This window comes from Centroberyx affinis, unplaced genomic scaffold (assembly GCF_046629955.1).
Source record: "Centroberyx affinis isolate AG114_WGS23_722 - 3 ecotype Tasmania unplaced genomic scaffold, CSIRO-AGI_Caff_v1 ptg001248l_1, whole genome shotgun sequence".
NCBI lineage: Eukaryota > Metazoa > Chordata > Actinopteri > Beryciformes > Berycidae > Centroberyx > Centroberyx affinis.
The window spans coordinates 181,583-205,488 of record NW_027279759.1 but is presented as its reverse complement, the minus strand read 5'-3'; the positions used below and the strand labels follow the sequence as shown (position 1 = coordinate 205,488).

General features: G+C 42.5%; 2 protein-coding genes across 7 annotated transcripts in view; one reads left to right on the top strand and one right to left on the bottom strand.

Annotated features, from left to right (window-relative positions):
- Window positions 1-9,445, top strand: part of arhgap22b (Rho GTPase activating protein 22b) — a 39,409-nt gene extending 29,964 nt beyond the window's left edge. The window contains exons 5-10 of the mRNA XM_071524920.1: window positions 4,622-4,829; window positions 5,324-5,456; window positions 5,546-5,619; window positions 6,107-6,228; window positions 6,568-7,609; window positions 9,223-9,445. Coding sequence (XP_071381021.1) covers window positions 4,622-4,829; window positions 5,324-5,456; window positions 5,546-5,619; window positions 6,107-6,228; window positions 6,568-7,609; window positions 9,223-9,445 — 1,802 coding nt within the window. The remainder of the gene's footprint in view (window positions 1-4,621; window positions 4,830-5,323; window positions 5,457-5,545; window positions 5,620-6,106; window positions 6,229-6,567; window positions 7,610-9,222) is intronic.
- Window positions 9,446-16,722: 7,277 nt separating this feature from the next.
- The window catches only part of mapk8b (mitogen-activated protein kinase 8b), a 39,646-nt gene continuing 32,462 nt past the window's right edge, over window positions 16,723-23,906 (bottom strand). For 2 of the 6 annotated variants that reach the window (XM_071524913.1, XM_071524917.1), the window contains 4 exons: window positions 23,242-23,366; window positions 21,129-21,192; window positions 18,595-18,672; window positions 16,723-17,404 (listed from right to left, as the gene is read on the bottom strand). In XM_071524913.1, the coding sequence (XP_071381014.1) occupies window positions 17,199-17,404; window positions 18,595-18,672; window positions 21,129-21,192; window positions 23,242-23,366 (473 nt within the window). In that variant the 3' untranslated portion in view covers window positions 16,723-17,198. Of the gene's footprint in view, window positions 17,429-18,594; window positions 18,673-21,128; window positions 21,193-22,081; window positions 22,089-23,221; window positions 23,367-23,906 lie in introns of all 6 variants that reach the window. The other 4 variants (XM_071524916.1, XM_071524915.1, XM_071524918.1 and 1 more) reach the window with 4 other exon arrangements.

The following is a 23,906-nucleotide window of genomic DNA, read 5'->3' as shown; positions in this document are numbered from 1 at the left end:
GACGGTGCCATTTCATTCGATTTTCACTGCCAATTATCATTTAAAAACAAAAGAGGAGGGTTGGACCTGGACTTGGACCGAGGCGGCTCCTTCCAGGGACTCTAACCTAACGCAGGAAGTCTTCATTTCCTCTTGGCAGAGCTCCTCTCGGCCCCGCAGGCTCCACAGATCCAGCAACTGAACTTGAAACACGATATCGCTGCTGAAATTGGAAAAGAGACCGTACCTCTCTGGCCAGTTCAGATTATACGACCAGAATCACGAACTTGAAACTGGTCATGCCGTATCGCCTACTCCTATGTACCGAGTCTCATTTCTTCAGCAGTTAATTCTCACCCTGCTCTCTCTATTCTTGGGGTCTAAGTACTGTACTTGACAGGAGTCCAGAAATACGATCAGAGTTCGCTGTCGATGTGCTATATACATTAAGACTGTTCTTTTAAAGCTGATGGAAAGAGGAACTCAAAAAAAGAGAGGATAGAGAGTGCTTCTGTTTGTTTTCTGTGTGTGGAGGCATTTGTTGAAGGTACTCGGTAAATGCATTGTCACGTAATTGCCAGTTAACAATATAACGTTAAACCTTACATATGCCAACATATCAGCAGAAATCCCTATCCTAATAAGGAGGACATACACAAGATCTTTCTTTTATGCTCTTTAATACCACAAAGCTGACAGCAAAGTTGGTGAAAACCATTTGCTGTCGTGTTCACAGTAGTGGATTGGTTGTTTCTGGTCTGGGCACAGTTTGCACTTTATCATCACATTCTTGTCCTTTCGCGCAACAAATTCGAACTACTACTGCATATCTCCACCCCACGAAAGTTGTAGACCGCTCTGCCATTTTTGTCCTATCTCCCGCATGAACTGTCTCTAGCCAAAGTCACACGAGAAGTCAGAGGTTGTTGCGCAAGCGTGCATGAAAAGGCACGTTTGATTTTTTTTTTTCTATCCGCCCAGATAATCCTGCAGATTCCAGATTCCAGATCCTGCAGATAATTGAAGAACTTATGTAACGCAAGTACATAATTGTTTGATTAGTAACTGTAAAGTGATTACTGTATTTAGGAACCGTAACGCGTTACATTACTGCGTTACAGACAAATGTAATGTGATTACAGTAATGCATTACTTTGTAACACGTTCCCCCAACACTGATAACGGTTTATGTCTTTTGGGTTTTGATTTTCTGACAAAATAGCACACAAATGCAAGTTGGAAAGTCCTGGATGTCGGACTTCCCCACCAGCAGATGAACACAGCATAATAGTAAAAATGAAAATCATCCAATGGTGGGAAATCCCAGATCTGGATCATCACCAAAATCTCATCAACAGTGATCCTTGTCTGCCAAATATCAACCAAATCTGTTCAGAACTTTTTGACTAACAGGCACAGACGAGTGAAAACAAAGCCTCCTTCCAACTTTCAAGTTTTAAGTTCCTTCCAAGTTTCCGAGTACTTTTTCAAGCAACATTTTGAAGAAGCTTTTATATTTCAGTTCAAAAGGACATATTGAAAACAACTCCGAGAGAGAGATATGGTAAAAAGCACGACCAAGACTTTACAGAAACAACGGCAGCATTGTCTGAGTGACGGCACAACAACATCACAGCAGGTTTTGGATTGTGATAATCGCTCATGCTGGTTTTCTGGATGCAGATTAGCCTATGAACTTTGACCCGGTTAAGCAGAAACTTCCAGGGTCTCTCTTTTATTTTTTTCTTGGGAGCGGTCTGCCTGCGGTTAATTCTCACCCTGTCCGCTCTGGTCTCGATGTCTAACTAGTGTACTTGACAGGAGTCCAGAAATACAACCAGGCCAGTCTGGGTGTGAACTGGGATATGAGGAGCAGCTGGACAGCCAGGTGTTATGTTACAAAGGAGCCATATATTAATAGGGGGCGGATGACATAGAACAACACACCAATAATAAAGTGTATGACATCAGTGGTCCCATTTCTATTTAGGTTTTTATCGGCCAAGTTCAGGCCCTGTTGGCAGGATCAGATGCTCTACCATCCGATCGGTTAGGCAAACGATGCTAAAGATGAATCAATATATCACATATCAGGTCAGCTAAATTAGTAGCAACACAATTATAAGACACATCTGTTCAGCCTGGATTTTAACTGAGCTGAATCCTGTCTTTTCTCCCTTTTGTCACATTTTCTGATTGCGCTGTATGTCTTATTCTGTTCTGTAAAGCACTTTGGACTCTAACTAAAGTGCTATATTCCTAAAATTGAAATATACATCTATTAAAAGATAGCAGAGAAAGTATATGCTACAGTATGAGAGTGCAAATTCGCAATTACAGATTTATCTACATGGGACTCCAGTGCTTTAGGGGCCCTTGGTGGTTTGGGGTCCCAGATCTTTTACCTTGCAGACCCATTTAATTTAATGATATTTAATGATTTAATGATACAGACTGGGGTGCAGCAGTTGGGGGAATAGGGGTACTGAATACCCAGGGCCCCAAGCTGACAGAGGGCCTCTAAAGTGTCTTTTGTGGTCCTAAAGTGTGTATTAATAAATAATGTATACTTTCACTTCACACTGCTCTGGTTTTAAAATCACATCTCAACCTTTATTTGGAACGGTCCCACTAAATTCTGTGCAATTACATCCAAAGGGGCCAAAAGCCACATTTTGAGTGTGTGCCAAACAATAAAAAAAAAAACAGCACATTTTATTGTGTTAAAAAGTAGGAAGCAGGAATAGATTTTGGCTCTGTTTTTCCAGTGCAGACTAAAAAAACAATGACAAGATTTTGAACAAGGGACTACAGGTGAAACTTTGGTTATGACATCCAATTAGCTAAAGGTAGCGCCCAAAACCTATGATTTCAATTAGAGATGTGTCTGATAATTGATCAGAAAAAGGAGGTGTGGAGGTGTGTTTGAACTGTAGATGAGTTGAGCTGATGTTGGTCATAGATGGAATAATGGCGGTGTGGGGATGGCAGAGTAGTGGAGGGGGCCCAAAAAATCCTAGCTACGCCCCTGGAAGCAAGTAATAGATCATATTTGATTTCATACTGATTTTTTTTGGGGGGGCAGTCATTCATTAATAAACCGTTAGTGGTGACCCAGTGTGCGCGTGGTTACCTCATGGCTCCAAAACAGACACCTCGGCCTCGATCTTTATTTTCATCCGCCTTCTCGGATTCTCACGGGCTGGAGTCGCGGCTGTCTGCTTCTCGGTCCCCGGGTCCAGAATAGATCTGTCGCCAACTTATAGACCTCGTCGTTAACAGCAGGACTGCGGTCACAACCCGGTGACCCGCGTCTGCTATTTACATTTCCAGGCGCCGTCAGCTGGCCTTTGGCGCAGCGCGGTGCCACTTCTCCCCCGACTGTCTGCAGGGTCCAAAGCGGCTCCGCTGCTTGGTTTTGTGGCACGTGAATCGGTAAATGTGAGATTTATCCACCAATCGTGTCAAATGCCCGAACCGGGATGGATGAACTTGGGGAAATGTGGTTTTGGGATGTATGAGAAACGCGCTCTGCTGCTCTGCAACCCTTGCTCGGTGAATTACTACGACTACTGCGAGCTGTCCGCCAGCTGCGACTGCTGCAGCCAATCAACAGGTAAAACTGCCATTAATTAATTAACTAAATTAACCAATTAACTCCTGAGTGGTGCCGCCATCTGGCTGCGCTTAATTTCCTGTTATCTCCCTACGGGGTTAATTATTCAAACTGATTTATTGATGAAGGGAAGTGTTTTCTTTTGATGTAATCCATTTTCTACAAGTAGCAACCCAGAAAACACACACACACACACACACACACACACACACACACACACACACTCTTACCAGATCAATGGATCCCAAAGTGGGGTTTGGGGACCACCAGGGGTCCTTGAGGGGTTTCCAGGCAAAATGAGGATTAATTTAACTACTTTTTAAATCCCAAGAAATTAGCACTATGAGAGAATATATAAGGATGATTTATGATTTAATCAGAGGTTTCACTTCCCACTCTGCTGTGGGTGGGGAGATAACCCCACCCACAGCAGGCTGTTATGTAATTCTGTGCCACATCAAACTGCAAAAATGTAATCAAATAGGGTTCTTAGGACAAAATCTTATCAAAATGGGTATCTTTGGTCTAATACATATCTGTTTGGGGGTCCTTGACATACAAAACAATGGGAATCCCAGCACTATGAAAAAAACAAAAACAAAAATCCACCCAGTCAATATTATGTCATTCTGTCACAACGTCATTCTGTCAAACATCTCAGACACCACTGGTCTGATTTTGACAAATCTTGGGAGGGATGACGCATCTTGGAACTGTGTTCTGCATTTAAGAAAATTGCACTGATTGGCCTGATGAGGATGCTATAATTAAAGGTCAAACATCAAACTTTGAAAGGCCATAGCTGCTTCATCATGGTCTTCATCAAGCCCAAATGGTCCCTACATTATTCAACTAAAAGTCCTAAAATGTAATCTACATCCCCATATTTCCTAGGCCTATATGATTATATAGCCTCAAATACACATGAACGGATCAGTGAATGAATGAATGAACCAGTGAACCTACGATCCAGTGAACCAACAAATGAACGTACATTTCATAACACCTTCCTCCGTCTGTCCCCAGGGATATTCGGGCAGCGTCTGGAGGACACGGTGCAGTATGAGAAGAAGTTCGGCCCCCGGCTGGCGCCCCTGCTGGTGGAGCAGTGTGTGGACTTCATCAGGGAGCGGGGCTTGGACGAGGAGGGGCTCTTCAGGATGCCGGGACAGGCGAACCTGGTCAAAGAGCTGCAGGAGGCCTTCGACTGCGGAGACAAGCCTCTGTTTGACAGGTAGACCGGCTGGAGTGGTTAAAGGAAGACTTGTTAGTCAACTTAGCTGTTAAATGACAGAATATAGACCAAAATCATACATGTGTTCCTGGTAGATCGGTGGATCTGGTGCTCAATTTAATGCCAACATTTGTTCATAGTTTTTACAGTGCTACCAGCAGGATGGAGAAAGAGACAGTACATGTTTTACATTAATGTGAGAGAGAAAATATTATGAGAATCCTTGGCATTAAACTAAAAAAACTTTCTGCCTCTCTTCTCAGCTGTTATTTCTCGTTTCCTCTCCCAGCCCTTTTCTGTTTTCCATGATTATTCTCAGGTCATAGTAATATTTTGTTCCATCTGTTGTCATGGCATCATGGCTCTGACCTTTGCACTCCTGATATTGATCTTATTCTACTGTTTCATTCATTCTAAGTTGCTTTGCATAAGAGCATCTGCTATACTGTATGTCTACTATGTTAAAACCTGCTCTTTGCACCTCTCCCTTGCAGTAATACAGATGTCCACACGGTGGCGTCCTTGCTGAAGCTGTACCTGCGGGAGCTGCCTGAGCCGGTCATTCCCTTCTCCAAATATGAGGACTTCCTAACCTGTGCACAGCTTCTGGCCAAAGATGAGGAGGAGGTGTGTATATGGTGTGTGTGTGCATGTGTGTGTGTGTGTTTGTAGAAACTGTGTGTATGTCTAACAATGGTAAAATCTGTCTTTTTCAGGGGGTCCAGGAGCTTGGAAGGCAAGTGAGCACCCTACCTCTACCCAATTACAATCTCCTCAAGTACATATGCAAGTAAGTCCACCATCAATTCATTTAAACTATATTTAATACTTGGAGAACTCATCACGTGACAGGGGCATGGAGAGAGACATACATATGAGAAAGGCATAAACAATCAACCAATTCACAGAAATGTACAATACCAGATTAATAGATTTACCAATTATCAATTAAAACATTCACAATTAAACATAATCAGGTTCTTGATCAGATTAATGGATTGTTCCATTGCAACCAAAGCATCAAGCTTCAGCGCTGTGCTCCAACTCAATTACATACTGTAAGTGCTTTTCCTGTAGGTCCAAAAACACTGGTTTCCATGGATACAGACACATTTCCCATCCATGACACTGACATCTCCAGAAAGAGATTTATGTAACCTGTTTGGCATTTTCAAGAATGACAAACTCTAGTGTTCAGAAACAAATGGCATCAGTTTTATCCTTTCAATGGTCTGGTTTTTATTCCAGTCCTCTGATGTGTTTTTATCTTTCCTCAGGTTCCTTGATGAGGTCCAGTCCCACTGTCATGAGAACAAGATGAGTGTCCAGAACCTTGCCACAGTATTTGGACCAAATATCCTCCGACCCAAGATGGAGGACCCAGTAGCTATCATGGAGGGTATGAGCAATGTTCATTTACTCCATTCATGGTAATGGTCACTGCAGATTAGGTGAATAATCATGTTGTAAAACTGTTAAAAAGCCCACACTGTACAGAACACTTACCAGTTAATGTTACTTTAAGCAGCATTATGTTGTATGTCCTCTTTATGACATTTATGAAAGTCTACTCTTATGGCTAACACTGATGATAAGGCATTGTACATATAATCAACTGATACTTGGGCCAGGAGCTCAAACATTATGAACAGATTTGGCAGAAATTTGGTGAACAGATGGACAGACAGTAGACTGTATATTAATGATATCCTCTCTGATTGTGTCCCGTCTTCTCTAGGCACGACTCTGGTCCAGCACCTGATGACAGTCCTCATTAGAGAACACAACCGCTTGTACTCAGGGAGGGAGCAGGAGGGACTCACCGTACCCCAAACCGAGCTCCCTGTCCAGGGGCAGCAGCTCCAGCATCGCAGCCTGGGAGCCTGGATCTCTGAGGAGGACCTGCAGAGCTGCCCGGTCTCCAACCCCGACCACGAGCTGCAGAGCAGTGCCTCATCCCTGGATGCTAAACTGTGTGCGGCTGTCACACCCACCCAGACCCCTAACCCAAACACTGCACCGAGAATAGGGTCTTCATCGGGGAAGACGGAGATGGTGATCAGCCCAAGCAAACAATCCAAGACCATACCTTCCTGGAAATACTCTTTCAAAAGCTCCTCGGCACCTCGCTCTCAGCCACAGGCCAAGCAAGGCGGCGGCGGCTCCACGACAGATGTTACGAGCGTATCTTCTGGTGGGGGAGGTGGAGGCGGTGGAGGTGGAGGCGGCGGTAATTGGCTGATGAACGGTTTGTCCTCGTTGAGGGGCCACCGGCGCACGTCCTCAGGCGAGCGATCCGCCCGCGACCGAGACTCCACCGGCTCCTCCCAGAGACTGTCCACCTACGACAACGTCACCTCCTCCTCCAGCATGGGGAGCGTGCCCAGTGTAGCCAGCACGCCTTGGTCCACCTCCTCTTGCGAGATCTCCGTTCCTGACTCAGGAAGCAGCGAGCCTGCGGCGAACCAGAACTGTGGTGGAGGTGGAGGTGGAGATGGAGAAAAAGGGGAGTGGATGGAGGGCCAGAGGGAGATTGAGAGGGATGGAGGGGTAGCGACGGACCGGGGCTCAGAGCAGGAGGACAGCTGCGAGGCCATGGAGCTGTGCGGCAGCAGCGCCGCCTGCAGCGAGAACGGGAACGTGGCGATGGCAGCCGGGGTGCCGTCCATCATCATGTCTGAGGACGGAGACGGAGGAACTGCAACGCTGGGCAGTCTGGTGGAAGGGCTGAAGGATGAGTTGAGGAACCAGAAGAGTACCTATGAGACCAGGATCAAAAAGTAAGTCTATATACCAGAGGTTCCCAAATGTATTTCATGTGAAGGACCTCCATATAGATATGCTTTAGACTACAGACTCCCCTTTGATCAGATTTTGTCCTAAGGAACCCCATCTGAGGAGGTGGGGTGAACTTACCTTGCGAGGCAGCTGGATTCGCGAGATCACGATCACGCTAGAATCCATCTTGCCAGGCTTCAAGTTATGCGTTTGTGGCCGAACCACAGTGGTGCGGACCAATCAGCGTCTTATGAGGGCAGCTGGGGGTGTGGTTTAGGTGTGGCGACAGCGAGAAACGACTGTTTGTTCACAACAACGGTGGCTCCTAAAGAGGCTAGCATAGATGCTGCTATAACATCAGTTATTTGTGAACTGGAGAGTATTTCTAAATTGAAAGACGAGCAAAGAATAGCACTGAAGGCTTTTCTGGATGGAAAAGATGTTTTCGCTCTTCTCCCGACCGGCTTCGGCAAGAGTTTGTTTATATGGTTTGTTGATCTGATTGGTTGAAGCCCGTGATAGACGGTGATAGACAGATGGTTCATCCAATCACCTGCCAAGTATTTTTTGAAAGTGCCTGCCCTTTTCCAAACAGTTTCCAAGGATGGTTCTGTGTAACAAACCATCTGGCATGTCAGGTTAGGGGTGAACCACAGTGGGGGGAATCTGATTAAAGTAGTCATACATTCTTGTTGTACATTCTCATGGTGCTCCTTGTCTAGTGAATGAAACAATAGTGAAATTAAACTATTCCTTATTTTGCTGGGGACCCTCTGGAAACCCATCAAGGATCCCTGGAGGTGTCCCTGGACCCCAGTTTGGGAGCCACTGCTGCATACCACCAGCTTTGGTGACTCCTGTGACAACTTAAGCTGTAACCATCAGACTGATATGTGAAGTCAAACAAATATTAATATTCCTACTTTATGTAGAAGGATTATTATTATAATACAAGCAAACTTTGTCTTGCCTGATAGTGGTCTTTTAAAACAAAAGATGAATGAGGTTACTTCAGTTACTGCTACATAATTATTTCCGTTAAAGCTGCACTAGGTAACTTGGCACTTTGGCGGCCCTAAGTGGCAGTGAGAGATAACTGTTTGAATTTTGGAAAGTTTGAAGGACTTCATTACCCAGAAATAATGTAACGCAACCTAGATTTCTTCTTCTTAGTGGCTGGTAGGGGTGGAGGTAGTGGAGAAAAATATTTTGTCAGCAGGTTCAACCGTTGTTAGTGAGTCCAGCTTTCTCTGGACAGAGCGCTCACTTGCTACTGATTTGGGGACAGTTTTGTATTTTGCTCTTAAGGTTCAATTTGTCACTTGCGGTACACTAAGAGGATTTCCGATCAGTGACCTTAGCCAACACTAGAATTTCATTTTGGCAAAAATGTCTCAATTAGTGGGGAGGGAACGCTCTTCTCTGCAGCTCCACTTTATGATTTAGGCCATAAGACTGGTGTATTTTTACATAAAAATTTTGCCTATAGCGAGCTTTAAGTTTCGGCCCTCAAATTGAAAATGAGACACTAAAGCTTTTCATGTTGTATCCAACCAGTGAAGGTGTTTGTCACTGACCTTTGCTAACTCCGTCTGTGTTTTGCTGCCCCCCTCAGGCTGGAGGAGTCCAGTGCAGCTCTGTGCGCCCACATGGAGCGTTTGGAACAAGAGATGGAGCAGGAGAGGAAGAAGCAACGCATGCTGGAGATCAAACTGCGTAACTCTGAGCGGGCGCGGCAGGACGCGGAGAACCGCAACCGGCTTCTGGAGAAAGAGATGGAGGATTTCTTTTCCACGTTGGGAGATCTGGCCCTGGGAGCGAGGACTAGCGACATATGAGACAACACGGCCACTCGTCTGTCCAAAACGGTGGCTGATGTCAGGGTTTATATTTCCGGGGAGGGGTCTTGCAAGGGCTCACGTCCTCCTCCATGAATCCTCAGAGAATCAGGGCGTTCCTTCAAAAAATAAAAAATAAAACGGAACCGGCCATATTTGTGTACATTCAGGTCAAATTCAGAGGAACTGAAATATCGAGATGAGACAGGACATAAATATGAAAGTGGGACTGACTGCCTGGTACCTGTCAGAATAATCTCCACTGGCCGCTGAGTGACTTTGATTTACCTTGAAGTGCAGCGATACTCCCAAGCATGCTTGAAATGGAACGTGAGTAGAAGGAGACTCAGCACTCTTGCGATTCCCCAAGAAGTCGCCACTCTTTGCGATGTTTCCAGGGACGCAAAGTACGTGCAGAGCCAGTATTTTAACAGGCCGGGTGCCTGTATGCAATCGGTGGAACGTGATAAGACGCTGATGGATATTCTCTGTACTGGAGAGCACTGACTTCTTCAACCACTACTTTTAAAAGGACATTTAAGTGAATGGATTTTGTGCAGAAACTGTAAGACTCCGTGAAAGAGATGTAAATGTTGAATGCAGACAGCTGACCGATATTTATCTAAACCTATGTGCAGCTGTACAGTGGTAGCTATTGTAGAAGTCTTCATCTTCGGTCTTCATCTATCCTTAGCACGGCAGAGAATTATATCTTGAATGTTGTGTAGTAGAATCAAATTTGTGTATTTACAACACAAAACTTCAGTGTGTCTCAATCAACTCGTTGCCAGACCATTCCTTGTAACTCCCAACAGCTGAAAAGAAAGCAAAACCCTTGGCTTTCCAAATAGTTCCTCTTGGGGAATGGTGCAAAAGTGTAGCATCAATTCAGCGAGCTTAAAAGGTAAAAGGTGGGACTTCTACAGTAGCTGCGTCTGTATTCCTGTTTGTGTCCTCAGGCTCTTCTCGTGCCTCGCTAGCCACCGTCTAGATGGTATTCCATGTCCGTTTGATGGCAAAGCCTCAGTCTTCGGTTTACTCAGACCCACACAGATGTCAATATACCTTTAATGTACAGATAATACAACAGGGAAAGTGTCAACGGTGATTAAGTATTACAAGCATTTTCAATTTAGCGTATGCTGCCTAAGATACGGGACATGTGGCAGCAGGTGAAGGCCATGTACAGTACACAGTGAATACCAAAGCCGGACCGCCTCTGCCGTTGGCTCACTACAGATGAGAATGGCCCGCCTGGAAGCCATGTTGATTTTGGCACATGAAGCTGAACACTGCCCTCAAAGAAACAATGGAATTTCCTGGTTGTGCCTTCAGGGAAGTGTTTTTAAATAGGAAAAATGTAGTGTTGCTTGCTTGTCCGGAGGTGTAGTGCATATATTCGCCCATAGTTCACACTGTGGCTGCATTAATGTTATTTTTTATTTTAATATTGCAACAAACTGCTGAAGATGAATAACTTGATCTCCCTAGACGGTGCCAATTCTTGTGAAAGTGAATTGTGAATTGAATGGAAGTTTTGAATTAAGAATGTATCCTTGTAGTGAATGTAATGTGTTGTTGATGAAACCAGCCCTATAAAAAAAAGAAATGTAACCAATTACCAGAGGGAAAAAAAACAAAAAACAAAACAAACTTTCACAATTTGCCTAAAGCAAGTCAGCCTCATAATTACTGACATTATTCAGTTTTTCCCAGTTCATCTCTGACTCAGCTGTGTTATTCTGACTTGAATGCTGGGTAATGCTGGATGCGTGTTGCACCATGGGATGCATCACACTGACTGAATCAGACCAGGTAGCTGATGTACTTTATAGACCCGGTTTACTGATTGATCCCAATTAACACTCAGATTCTTACGTTACCAAGATGAACACTCTGGCTGATATATGTATTGTAAGCGATGCATGTGGCTAAATTGTTGAAATTGTCCTTTTTCAGCATCTTATCGCCAAATCAAAAGAATGTGCAGAGATTCTCCGAGCAACACTTATCTCTCGAGGGGCCGTATAAGCAGTATAGTTAAAAGTGAAAATGTGCTTTTGGTTAGATAAGACAATGTGACTGTATTTTTCTTTTTTTTTTTACATTTTATACAGAAACATATAGCAAAAGTTATTTGATTGCCCCTTTTGAATGCAAATGTTTACAAGGTAATGCATTTGAGGGGAATTGTCCTTTAAAGGTTTTTAGACCGTCTACAATGTGACGGTCTAAATCTAGACTCTATCAATGATTCCAGCCAAGACGTTTATTTTCCTCTTCAGTATGTCTCATAACCAAGGCTAAATGTTTCCTATGTCTCTGCTGAACATCTATGGTGCTTATTTATTATGAATTTACACTATTGTAATGAATGGACATCTATGGGAATAAAGGTGACAAGATCATCAGTGAGACATTAGTCATCTTCAGTTCTCGGAGCATCTGAGCCACAGCTGTGATTTCAAAAACAAATGTGTCACTACTCTTTCCTTTTGAGACAAATGTTTTTTGTGTTTTCAATAATCTAATTCAGATGCCCCAGTGTAATACGAGGTGATGGTAAGAAAATAAAAGGGAGAGAGAACACACTGCTGGATTCTGGCCACAGAAAAACACAACTCAAATAACAAGAAGTCGCCCCATGCTTCTAGCCTCAATGCAAGTAATACACTTCTGTACATTTAAAAAAACGTTTCAACAAGAAATGTCTTTACTGTCATGTTGTTTATTTAAAGGGCCCCTATTATATTAACTCACATTTTTCTCTCTATATATTATGTATGATCAAAGGTGTTTAATGACAGTACTACACTCATTTTGTTTGAATTGTTAAAGTTTCAAAAATCCTTTTCTCCAGGCTGTTGCAGACCAACTCCAGTTTGGCTCCACTCACTGAAAAATAACTGAAATCCGTCCAGTCAGGCCAGTTTGCAATATTTTTCCCAGTAACTAAACTACATTTATTTGTAAAACATCACGAAGAACAGTATTCTTATCCTGAGCCAGAGTATGTTTGAAAACAAAATCATGATAACTGAATAATATGGGACTTTTAAAGCTGCACTAAGCAAGATTTGTATGTAAAAATCCACCTGTCTTATCAGCCTGAATCACAAACTGGGGCTTCAACAGAGAAGAGCATCCCATCCTATTTATTAAGAGTCTTTCATCTCCATCAGAAATGAAGAAATTTAGCTCTGAGGAGTGCAATCTACCAACGTCACATTACATGATTTCTGGGTAATGAAGTCCTTCAAACTTTAAAAAATTCACAGTTACCTCCTGCTGCCACTAGGGACCACCAAAGTGCAAAGATGCCTAACACAACTTCAATGTATTTAAGTGTTTGGTAACTTATTACCATTCAGGAAAAGAAAAAGACATAGAAACATGAATCAAAGTGTATTTCTTTTATTTGCAGTACATGTTTTTTTTTTTTTTTTTTAAGAGTTGGCATCATCAGATCCCAGTGCATGTATTCTAGTAGTGCACTTCTTCGTTGGTTGCGGTTTTTTGGGACGCGCAGAGCCAGGAATTCTTAAAACTACTTGCATGGCTGGATTCACTAGCAAACATTACAAACCAGCACCATACATATAACGAGTTTACTTTTTTTTTTTTTAGGCATTTACTTATCTTTTTTGTGTTTATTAACATTATTTGGCCTTAACCTCGTCCCAAATCAAAACCCGATGGCCACGCTCGACTCAAAGAACTCCCCGGTCTCTGTGTCAATCTCTGGCCAAGAGATCTGATTGGTGGGTAAGACTGATTACGTAACATTATGACTATAAACAAGTCACAGAAATAAAAATTGATCTTATTCATAAAAAAGGAAAACATGGATTGACAGTACCAAACATTTTCTCTACCTTCAGGAGACAGCTAACAAAGGCTAGGCCCATCACTTACTACTAGCACAGTTTGCCGAAGGTATTGCACATGAACTGTAAAAAAAAGAGAAACAAAACAAAAAAAAAAGGAACAAAAATACATATAACAATTCTCTTACTTCTAGGTGAAGTATACATAATGTACAAAACTAGAAGTCTGCTGAAATTGACAAATAGTACACTTTCAAATAAATAAATAATGGAATCTGTTATTCACACGTCTTCGATAGCTAATTCTGCGGGCGACTAAGTATATGCAAGAACTGGCAGAAATTCAGCGTGAGGTAGTTCATCAAAGCCGACTTAAATCAGAATTACATTGTTTTGAGAGATGCAGTAATAATAAAAAAAAGCAACAACAACCTAAACAGAAAAAAACAACAGAAACCATATGAGTCCAATTAAAGCCCTAAAATGTTGGGCGAAGAAAATTAAGAGCACTTTAAACAACAAAATGAGTTTTTTTCTGATTAATTGATTTTTTTGTTATGTTTAGCAATAATGACAAACGGATACAAATCATTGTATTTCTCCCTGCTTTTCCCTTCTTCTTACAGATGTAGGCATTGCTGAAGTCCCAACTTTCACTGCATGCTCACTTAACTATTATCGCACTTTTATTTCTAGGGAAATTCTTTGGGGATAAAAAATACAGAATTGACAAGGATTGGTAACTAGTTACTTAAAGAAAGCAGAACTTAATTTTTTTCCAAAGAATCCCTCTTAGCAATGGAGCCAAAGTGCAGCAGTAGTTCAGAAATCATGCCATAAAAAGTGGGACTCCTGCAATGGTTACACCCACATTTAGTCTTACATGTTTGGCAGACAAAGACAAGTTGCCTAAGCAGAATACAGAACAGAACAACAGTGACTGAACTGTCTAAAAGCAAACCTTTCCTTGTAACTTTGCTTTGCGCTTTCTAGCAAAAGTCCACGACGAAGACCAAGAAAGGTTCTGGACAAAGACAGCACTGTGTTACCCATTTTTTAGACAATCCAAGCACAGTGTTGGTTACGCTTCTGCTGTCATTGTCCACAACACATCTGTTAATGATCCACATGACGTTGTACATTCTAAGTCTGCTTCGCAATGATTGGATTTTTAGTTATGAACATTTCTCAGAGGCAGAAATAATCTGATTGGTTGAATTAAACCTGAACAGAGTCAAGGAACCAACAGTGTTTCCGAGCTAAGCTGTCAAAACTGTCAAACTTGAATGGCAAAGAAGGAACTCTAAATTGACATAAAAAAAAATATAAATGGCAATGACTTGATTTTTTTCATTCATTCATAGCCATGGCATTCTTGATCTTGGAAGGTCAGCAGCTAGCTAACTAGCTTACCTAGATAGCTATAGACTAGTACAGCTAGCTTGAACTTGGAAGCTAGGCTAACTAGCTACCCTAACATTATTTAGGAAGAAAAACTGTGGTTCTTTGGCTCCGCCCATTGCTGTTTAACTCAACCAATGATATTATTTCTACCTCCAGAGCAGCCCTGTCTCCAAGAAATATTTGTACATCTAAAACCCCAATCTGCCAACTTCCACAGGGCAAACGTTCCAATAGCACCGCACAATATTGACAATAACGCAGCCACAGATTTCATTCTACACGGTTTGGTTTGATATTCATCGAGTAGTTCAACTTTAAAGAGGGATATTCTGTTCAGTCTTCTCTCTTACAATCATCACATTTAATCAGTATGCAAAGTAAAGCCGCAAAACCGTTATTAACCTATATTTCGGTTGCTGTCACTGCAAAGAAACACTTTTTTTTTTTTTTACTTTGATGAAAGACCTTGATAAAACTGCCCTTTCTTTTGAAATGACTCAAACACATGCTGAAGCATCTCAAAGTATACATCATCACCTTCATACCCTGCAAAACACTACAGTCTCCAACTTTAGGGTCAAAACCAAAAACAGTAGAAAAATATACAATACATTTGTGAGAACTACAACCGCATTATATGTGATTGATTTTTGATATGGAAACTACTGTTGTTTTTACCCAGACATCATAAAAACCTTCTACACAGAATGAATACAATTCTTCCCACATACTCAGGAATGAATGCTTGACTAACAACAGGCACTTTTCCTTTCAAAACAAAAATCGAAAACAAGAAGGGCACTATTATTGCATACATTAAGGATAATTTGACTTTTGAGTTGGGGGGGGGGGGGGGGGTTGGGTGGTTCTGATGCCGTTTTCAACATGCTAACCTATTTTCATTTCATTTTATTCACAAACGCAGGCAAGTCTGGTACGCGAAAGGGTTTGGCCAATTCTCTGGAAAAATCGCTTTCAAATTTCCTAAGACGTTCTGACATACTGAAAACTGGCATAAAATTCACAAAAATACATTAGTTACATTACTAATAGTAGGATCTCATAGTAGGAAGCAGAAATCTTCAGCTTTTTCACAACGTTCCATCGGGCTGCAGAATCGCTATCCGTCCCAAGACACCAAACATCGACACGTTCACGAGCGTTCTCAACATCACGACTCCCTACTTGACCGAAGCACGTTCTACTTACACCTCGACTGATTTTACAACCTCACGCGACTCTACATTTCGCTTCTTCAAAAGCTCTCAACGCATAATAAAACACATTCCCCAGTCTTTTTTCCGTTAACAATACCTCACTGTCAAAGCAAGCCCAGCGATTCAGACCAACAGAGGAAGCAGAGGAGCGATACGCGTCCAGCAAAGCGGTTTTCTGCGGTCGGTCTCCAGGCTTTATCAAAGCAATTCCACCAGTACAATTCCATAATGTCACACAGCCCATAGCAGACAAGAGGAAGAGGTACTTTAAGCACTTAAAAATAAATGAAGAAAGTCATCAAAAAGCTCCAAGTTATCTCTCTGGACCTAACTGTGCCGTTTCAATCCCATAGCTTACCGATTAAAAAAACCCCAAAATAAAAACGCAGAAGGTAAAAAAAACAAAAGTCAGATTCTCATATCAACAAGGAAAATGGTGGTGAGTGGAAATCTCAGCAGTTTGAGATCAAGTCATGACTATACAAGAATTGAAAAAAGAGCAAATTATAAAGCTTTCATTAAATTGAAATTTTACAATGAAGGAAGTAGTAGTGACTCACAAGAAAACAGTTCTTTTTATACAAATAAATCTAGATGATCTCAGTTCAAACAAATGGATATGTCATATGCGTTTAAAACAATATCCATTTTGTGTGAGATAAAGTAGATAAGGAAGTATTACTAGGGGAGTACTAAGACCATACATTTGTCAATTAAATTATGTTTCAATGGCTCACTGCAAACTTGTATTGAAGAAAAAAGTACATCTACAATAAAATCTGTACAAACTCAGTCTACATTTATATGGCAAGTTGTAAAAGCAGTAGCTTACAAGTGAATCAAATGATTTTTAAACAGAAAAATAGATCACATTAAAACATTTTACAGATATTTCTTTAAATTCTCACCGTCGGTTAATACAAACCGGAACATAGTGAAATCATAAAAGTTCTCATCTTAGGTTTCAAAAAAATTAAGAAATGCCACAATAAATTACAGCCAGGACTCAAAGTCAAAAGATAATCTAAAAAAAAAAAAATAAAAAAAAAAGACTATATAATTATGAAAAAAATAAAATAAAATAAAATTTAAAAAAATCAAATCTCCGTCCTTTCAGACAACAAAAACATTTTTCGAACAGCTAGCTAAAACTGGCTTAAACGCTACACTACTGAAGACAAGCATAGAAGGGAAGTGGACAGGGGCGGGGCCAGGAGCCAGTGTCGGGCTTGTGGTCTTGGATCCGACCGTGGGGGGGGGGGGGGCGCGGCCTAGCCCCGGACCAGGAAGTGGCGTCGATGATAGTCATCTGCAGCAGCCCAGGGGGCCGGTAGCCGTGGTGGCGGTGTTGGCGGCGGCGGCGGCGGCGGCGCTGGCGGTCTCCAGGCTGCTGTCGGTGTCGGTCAGGGTGGGGTCGGTCGACATGGAGGAGACGTCGTTGGCGGAGGCGGAGGAGGAGGTGGAGGGGTGGTGGTGGCGCTGCTGCGGGGGGCTGCTGCTCACTGCTGCACCTGCGCTATGAGAAACAGAGGCAACTGCCTGTGGTCAGAAATCGAACGCGAACCTGCTGCAAGACAGAGAGGAATGGCGAAGACGTGGCAAAAAGGCCACGCCCACAAAATGCGGTACAAGTGTGAAACCCTGTTAAATTTCTATGAACAAAACAATAAATAGATGTTTTCAATGTTCTAATAATTGATGTGAAATGTATACGGTGTAAATACTTTTTCATGGTTCTCAAACAGCAGCAAGATCATTACAATGATTTTTTCTAGAAGTGTCAAAATGCTAACATGACATTTTGTGACTTCCAGATAAGTAAATTAGTTTTTTGACAGACGTGAAAAGGTTATGGGCAATTATCAACACCATATACATTTCACATCAATTATTAGAACACACAAAAATCAACCACAAAAAATTGTAATTTATTGTTTTGCTCATAGAAAATAGGGTTTCACACTTGTACTGCACTTTGTAGGCGTGGCCCAATTGAAACGTTTCCATTCGTATCTATTCATTCATTCACATTTGTTGGGGTTTTTTTGGCTCTTATTCCCACGGCACAAGACGTGGGCATCAGGAGCCAAGTTCCGGTCAGTCAGCAGGGGCGGAGCCAACGGCTACCCTTGAAATCTGATTGGTCACCCTTGTTGCCACGCCAAATTTTCTTGTATGTCATAGATTGCATTGTGTTGGTGCCCTTTTTGACAGAAAGAAGTGCTGAGATAATCATTGGACAATACAAGTCAATTGAGTCCTTGCAGTAAAAGAAAATTTGTCCTGCAGGTAGTAATTTGTTAATTAATTGTTTCTGAGCGTATTCAACGTTTTCAAACTTATTTGGTGAATCTTGAATATACACAATTGACTAAAAACAATCAAACTATATTGTTTATGGTCCCCCAAGTTAGTGGTGGCCATTTAAAAAGTCATTTAAACAGTTTTGCATAACAGATGTGGAAGCTGTGGAGCTAATGAGTCTAAAACATCTTCAGAAACAAAGTACAATCTCTTACAATGTGGAAATTCCAATAGCACTGTGTTACAGTTTCAACAGTGCAGCCGTAGGGGAAACAGTTCATGGGCACAAGCATGCTGTATAGTGCAGTCATGGTCATTTTCCCAACTCTGAGAGGTACAAGACACACACACACACACACACACACACACACACACACGCACAGGAAACTCCACTAACCTAAAGAAGCTGGCTGTCCCCTGATCACCCCATTCTTCGTCCTTTCCTCCCAGTCCAACACCTCTTTGTATATCAACTCTGCAATGAACAAGAAACACACATTTGGTTCAGTTAGAGGCCAGAAAAAAAGAGAGAGAGAGAGAGAGAGATTTTCTATGTAAAAATGCACTCATCATTTAAATACTAATATCCAGAGGTTTTTTTTAATCTAACCTGCACAAATGAAGTGTTTTTTTTATTGCATTGTATTTTATTTCTAAAGAGACAAGATGAGATGAGATGTTCCTCAGCAGTCTCTGTGCAACAACATGGGGTGGAACCAGGAAATGCCAACAGGTCACACCCCAGGTGTGAATTCCCTGTTGTCATTATCACTCTGTCAGCACTGAGGAAGAGGAAGAGGAAGAGATTTAGATGGAGGTTTTATGGAGCCAGCATCACAGAGAAGCTGGCTGGGCTGCGACAAACGGGGGCAATTAGGCTGCAACGCTGTTTGGTCCCTTCCAGGGTGAAGGGTGAGAGACGAACTTCCTGTGAGTTTGGCTGTTAAAGCTGCACAGGCTTTTAATGTCTTATCAACCTAAATCACAAAGTGGGGCTGCAACAGAGGAGAGAGTCCCATCATTACTGATTGAGGCGATAGATTCCCTCATTTGCACAAAGGAAATCCTGGTGTATAAGGATCACTTAGGGTCACTTAAGGATCACTGCTGGACACTTATGGGAAATCTGCCCCCAGAGACATCTCATCATCCCAAGGAAATCCGTCAAGGATCCTACTGCCAAACGTCTCCGGAGACTCGACAACAGTTTAATAATCACCATGGTAACCGTGAGTCGGCGAAAGCCGGGTGACCATTTGACTTGACTTTGACTAAAGCTTTGGGGGTCTGTGGATTTTTGTTTGTGAGTTAACGGAACTGAACTGTGGTTGGGAATACTTCCTTGTTTTGAGTTTTGTTTGTTGGATAACTGGGAAATCTCGAAGTGGAGTATTTTTGTTCCTTTATAAACTGAACTGAATTATATTAAACTGGACTGAATTATTAAGAACTTTTCTTCTACCCCTTTTGCTCTAATATGACCTTTGAAAATTTAACTGATGGTGTGGTTGAGTTTATTTAAATTGTGTTTCATTCTACTGCCTTGCAATTAATTATAAATTTGTTTGTGTTGCAAAAAATAACCAGGGTTCATGTGCATTCTGAATGCATGTATCCTTTGTGGGGTTTGACATTGACTCAAACTTTTGACTGGTTTAAACTTGGTCAAACCGCTACAAAGTGACAAATCCAAATTTGAGAGTGAAATCCAATCTGTCTCCTAAACAGCAGCAGAGAAAGCTGGACACACCAGCGCTAGATCTTCTCCTCTCTCGTCTCTTTGGTTTCCTTTGGTATAAAGCATCACAGACCGACCGGTTGGCAAACATGAGTGAGATGTGTGATGTTTACTGACCTCACTGCATAGGATTTCTGGGTTTTCAAAAAGTTACCTCTCGCTGTCATTTGGAGCTACTAAAGTCAGAAGATACTAGCACAGCTTTAAACCTAATTGTTTAAGTGGTAATCCCTGTTTTATTTTGTTTTATTTAGTCTCCATCTTTGTCCCTCAGCCTCACTGTGGTGTTTCTGCACTGCACTTCCCACAGATCACCTGTCAATCAAACAGTGTGGGAGGAGCTTGGATTTTCTGTTGCTGCAGTTTGAGTTTCTCTTTTCTCTGTCTGTTCAGCCATGGTGGCTATCACTGCTCATGCTCACTACCCAGTTCTTCTTCTTCTGTTTATTCCAAACAAACCGGAAACGTAAAACGCATCATTTCCTGTGAGACAGAAGATTTTTCCCAGGAAAAAGCGACCAGACACCGTTTAGAACAGACAGTGGAGAAGTTTTATGAACTGGATATAGGCTGGATCACTGTTATATCAATTGGTGACAGTAGCAAAACAGACATTTATTTATATGAAAATGCCGCAGAGTATTACTTTAAACAGTTTTATATAAGAAGAACAAAGTTTACTTGGATTTTTCCTGATTTACCCTTTTCAGCATGTGGAAAGAGGAAACCAGGAGGAAGCTGTATGCAAGGTGCGTGTCAGGTTTTTTTTTTTTCAGCTTTAGAGTCAAGTTAGGATTGTGCATCAGACCTTTGTGAATTTATGAATTCAGACAGGTTATGCACAGGAAAAACATGCGCTTCATTTTCAGAATGAAGATTAAATGTCCCACAGGCTGTGGAGCACGAAGATACGCCGATGTTACGCAACGCGCCGCAAAAAGCTAAGTACTTATGACAGCTCATCACAGTGCAACAATATCTGTGGGAGGAGAAGAGAAGAGAAGAGAAGAGAAATGAAGAGAAGAAGAGAAAAAAAGAGAAAAAAGAGAAGAGAAATAAACAGAAGAAAAGAGAAGAGGAGGAGAATGAAACTAGAGAAAAGAGAGCAGAAGAGAAGAAAACGAATACAAGAAGAGAAATAAAGACAAGAATAAAAGAGGAAAGAGAAGAGGAGAGGAGAGTTTCCCTCCTACCTTTCCACTCCTCCACTGTGTGCTCTCTCTCATCCAGCTGCTTGTCGGTGATCAGGGGCGGCGGCTGGAAAAAGACAGACAAAGACGGTTTTTATATTTCAGTCTTCTTAACCAGATGGTCAGTCTAAACATTGAGCAACATGAACTTAAATCCATACTGTCACAGCAAGGTAAAGCCCAAAAGTAAAAGATTTTTTAGTAAAACAGTACAGTAAACATCACAAAATATTCCAATATTCCAAGACCAACTGTAGAGCTTATTATCTACCCTTCATTAGGGTTTTATTTCACAATTACATTTTAAGGCAAATAGCTGACATTTCTATCCAGAGCTCTTATCCAACATAAGCAGCGGCCACACTGATCCATCAGAAAACAGACAGACTTATTGATGGATAGATTTGTGTCAGTTGGTTTGTTCTGAGCGTCAACATGGCAGCGAGGCAGAAGAACAGGAAGCTTTGCTCATAATGGAGCTTCTACTGTATTAAATTCAATAAGAAACTGAGCTGGAAAACCTCCAGTCATCCCAAACGCTCCACCAGGTTTTCTCTGTTTTTATCTTTGTTTCGGTCGGACCGTCGTCTCTGTGTTCGCTGCTATTTATCCAAAACAAACGCAGGAAGGCCTCCGATTGGCTAAACAGATGGTGACAAATCCGTCCGTCCAGATAAAAGTTGGATGGACGGATTCGGGGTTGAACTAGGCTGAAGCTTCTGTCCGTCAAAACCGACAGCTGTCACTGAAAATTGAATTGACAGACTCAGTGATCAGTGTGGCCGCCGCCTCACAAGCGAGCTGGAGTCAAATGTCTTGCGGGCGGCTGTTGATGGACACGCACACTGGGTGTTACAGAGATTGAACTTATGACCCTCCAGTTACGGAACAATCTGTAACCACCAGGCATCCTGTCAACCCCCAAAATGTTTTACATTTTAGGCATTTAACTGAACTAAAGAGCTTTAGAAACAGTGACCAGGTAGGGGTTTTGTGTCTTGCTCTCCCAGATGGACACATACTGGCTATTGCAAAGATGGAACCTGTGACTTTTGCATTACAGAGACAGTCTGATGGTCTTTCTAATGATGACGCCAGTGGTTTATAATCACGTGCCACTGTGAGCCCAGAGTCTGCAAGTTTTCATTCCAACCAAACACCGCAGCAGCTGATTTCACTGATTAATTCCTCCTCTCTGGTTGAAGTCGTGCTAATCAGCTGCTGCAGTGTTCGGTTGGAATGAAAACCTGCAGACTCGTGGGTGACGCTGGCACATGATTGAAAACCGCTGCACTGAACCGTCCTCACAACATACCGGCTTGTCACCGAGTTTTTCTGCTTCGGTGTGCACAAGCTTTTCCAGGAAATACCTCAAACCACTAAATTCAAATTTATAGCGTCGGCGGCGCTGGAATAAACTAAATCTGAAAGCGAGCGGCGAGATAGAGTTATCCGTCCTCCCCAGAGTCAAATTGAGATTTGATTCATTTGTGCAGCGTCGGAGCAAAATCTGCTCACAAATCTGCACTTTTCAAGGCCGGAGTGTCAGGAGAGGAGAGGAGAGGAGGAGATAGGAGGAGAGGAGAGGAGAGGAGAGGAAAGGAGAGGAGGAGCAGAGGAGAGAGGAGAGAGAGGAGGAGAGGAAGAGGAGAGGAGAGGAAGAGGAGAGGAAGAGGAGAGGAAGAGGAAAAGAGGAGGAGAGGGGACGAGAGGAAGAAGAGAGCTAGAGGAGAGGAGAGGAGAAAAGAGAAGAAAAGGGAGAGGAGGAGAAAAGAGGAGAGGAAAAGAGACGGGAGGATGAGAGGACAAGAGAGAGGAGAGGAGGAGGAGAGGAGAGGAGAGGAAAAGAAGAGCAACAATTCTCTTCATCCTCCAATCCTGATCACCGGCGAAATTGTTTTCCGCTGGCTGAGCCACTGTTTTCCTAAGGAGACGGTGGTGGATTGTCACCTAAAGGCACGGAGCCGCAAATTGAGATAATTTACAACTTTTTCAGACTTTTTACTTTCTGCACACACAGCACAAACACTTTCAGAGAGAAGAGGCAATTACCAGCGCTTATCCCCCCCCCCCCCCCTCCCCCCCTCCTCCTATACAGTGAGAAGTGAGTCCTTACCGCCTCCACCTCGGTCGGGTCGTACCACACGTTGATGTACGGGTGCTGCAGAGCCTCGTCCACTGAGATCCGTTTGGACGCGTCTATTACCAGCATTTTGGATAACAGGTCTCGGGCTTGGCTCGCTGAAAAGCAATTGTGGCAGAAACAGAAAAAATGAGACGGTGTGGAGGAGTTCAGCTCTTCACCCCACCGCCGGCCCATCGCTCCGTCCAAATTTCATTCCATTCCATTCCTTGTCTCACCTCTCCATCCTCCATCTCTCCTCCACATCTCTCCTCCCATCCCTCTCCCCCTCCCTTTCTCTATTCATTAGCCCCCCCCTCCCTCTTTCCCTCACCGCCTCCATCCACTCCTCTTCTCCCCTGACATTCAGCACACTGATAACTAGGTATGTTGAGCATGAATAACACACTGTTCTCGAACACCTTGACTGTAAAACAATAGAAATCAGACTCTCCATTATTTACATTGCAACCAATGAGGAGCATATTATTTTGGGAGCATCACATTGAGTGAGTAAAGTTAATTGACTAAAGTTAATTGTTACAAGTTTTTTATTTATTTTATTTTCTCGGTGAGGTACTTTCTATAAGCCCACTTGGGTTTGAAATCTCTCCAGCACATGCCCTTTGTTTATTTATTTATTTTTTTGTATTGTCTTC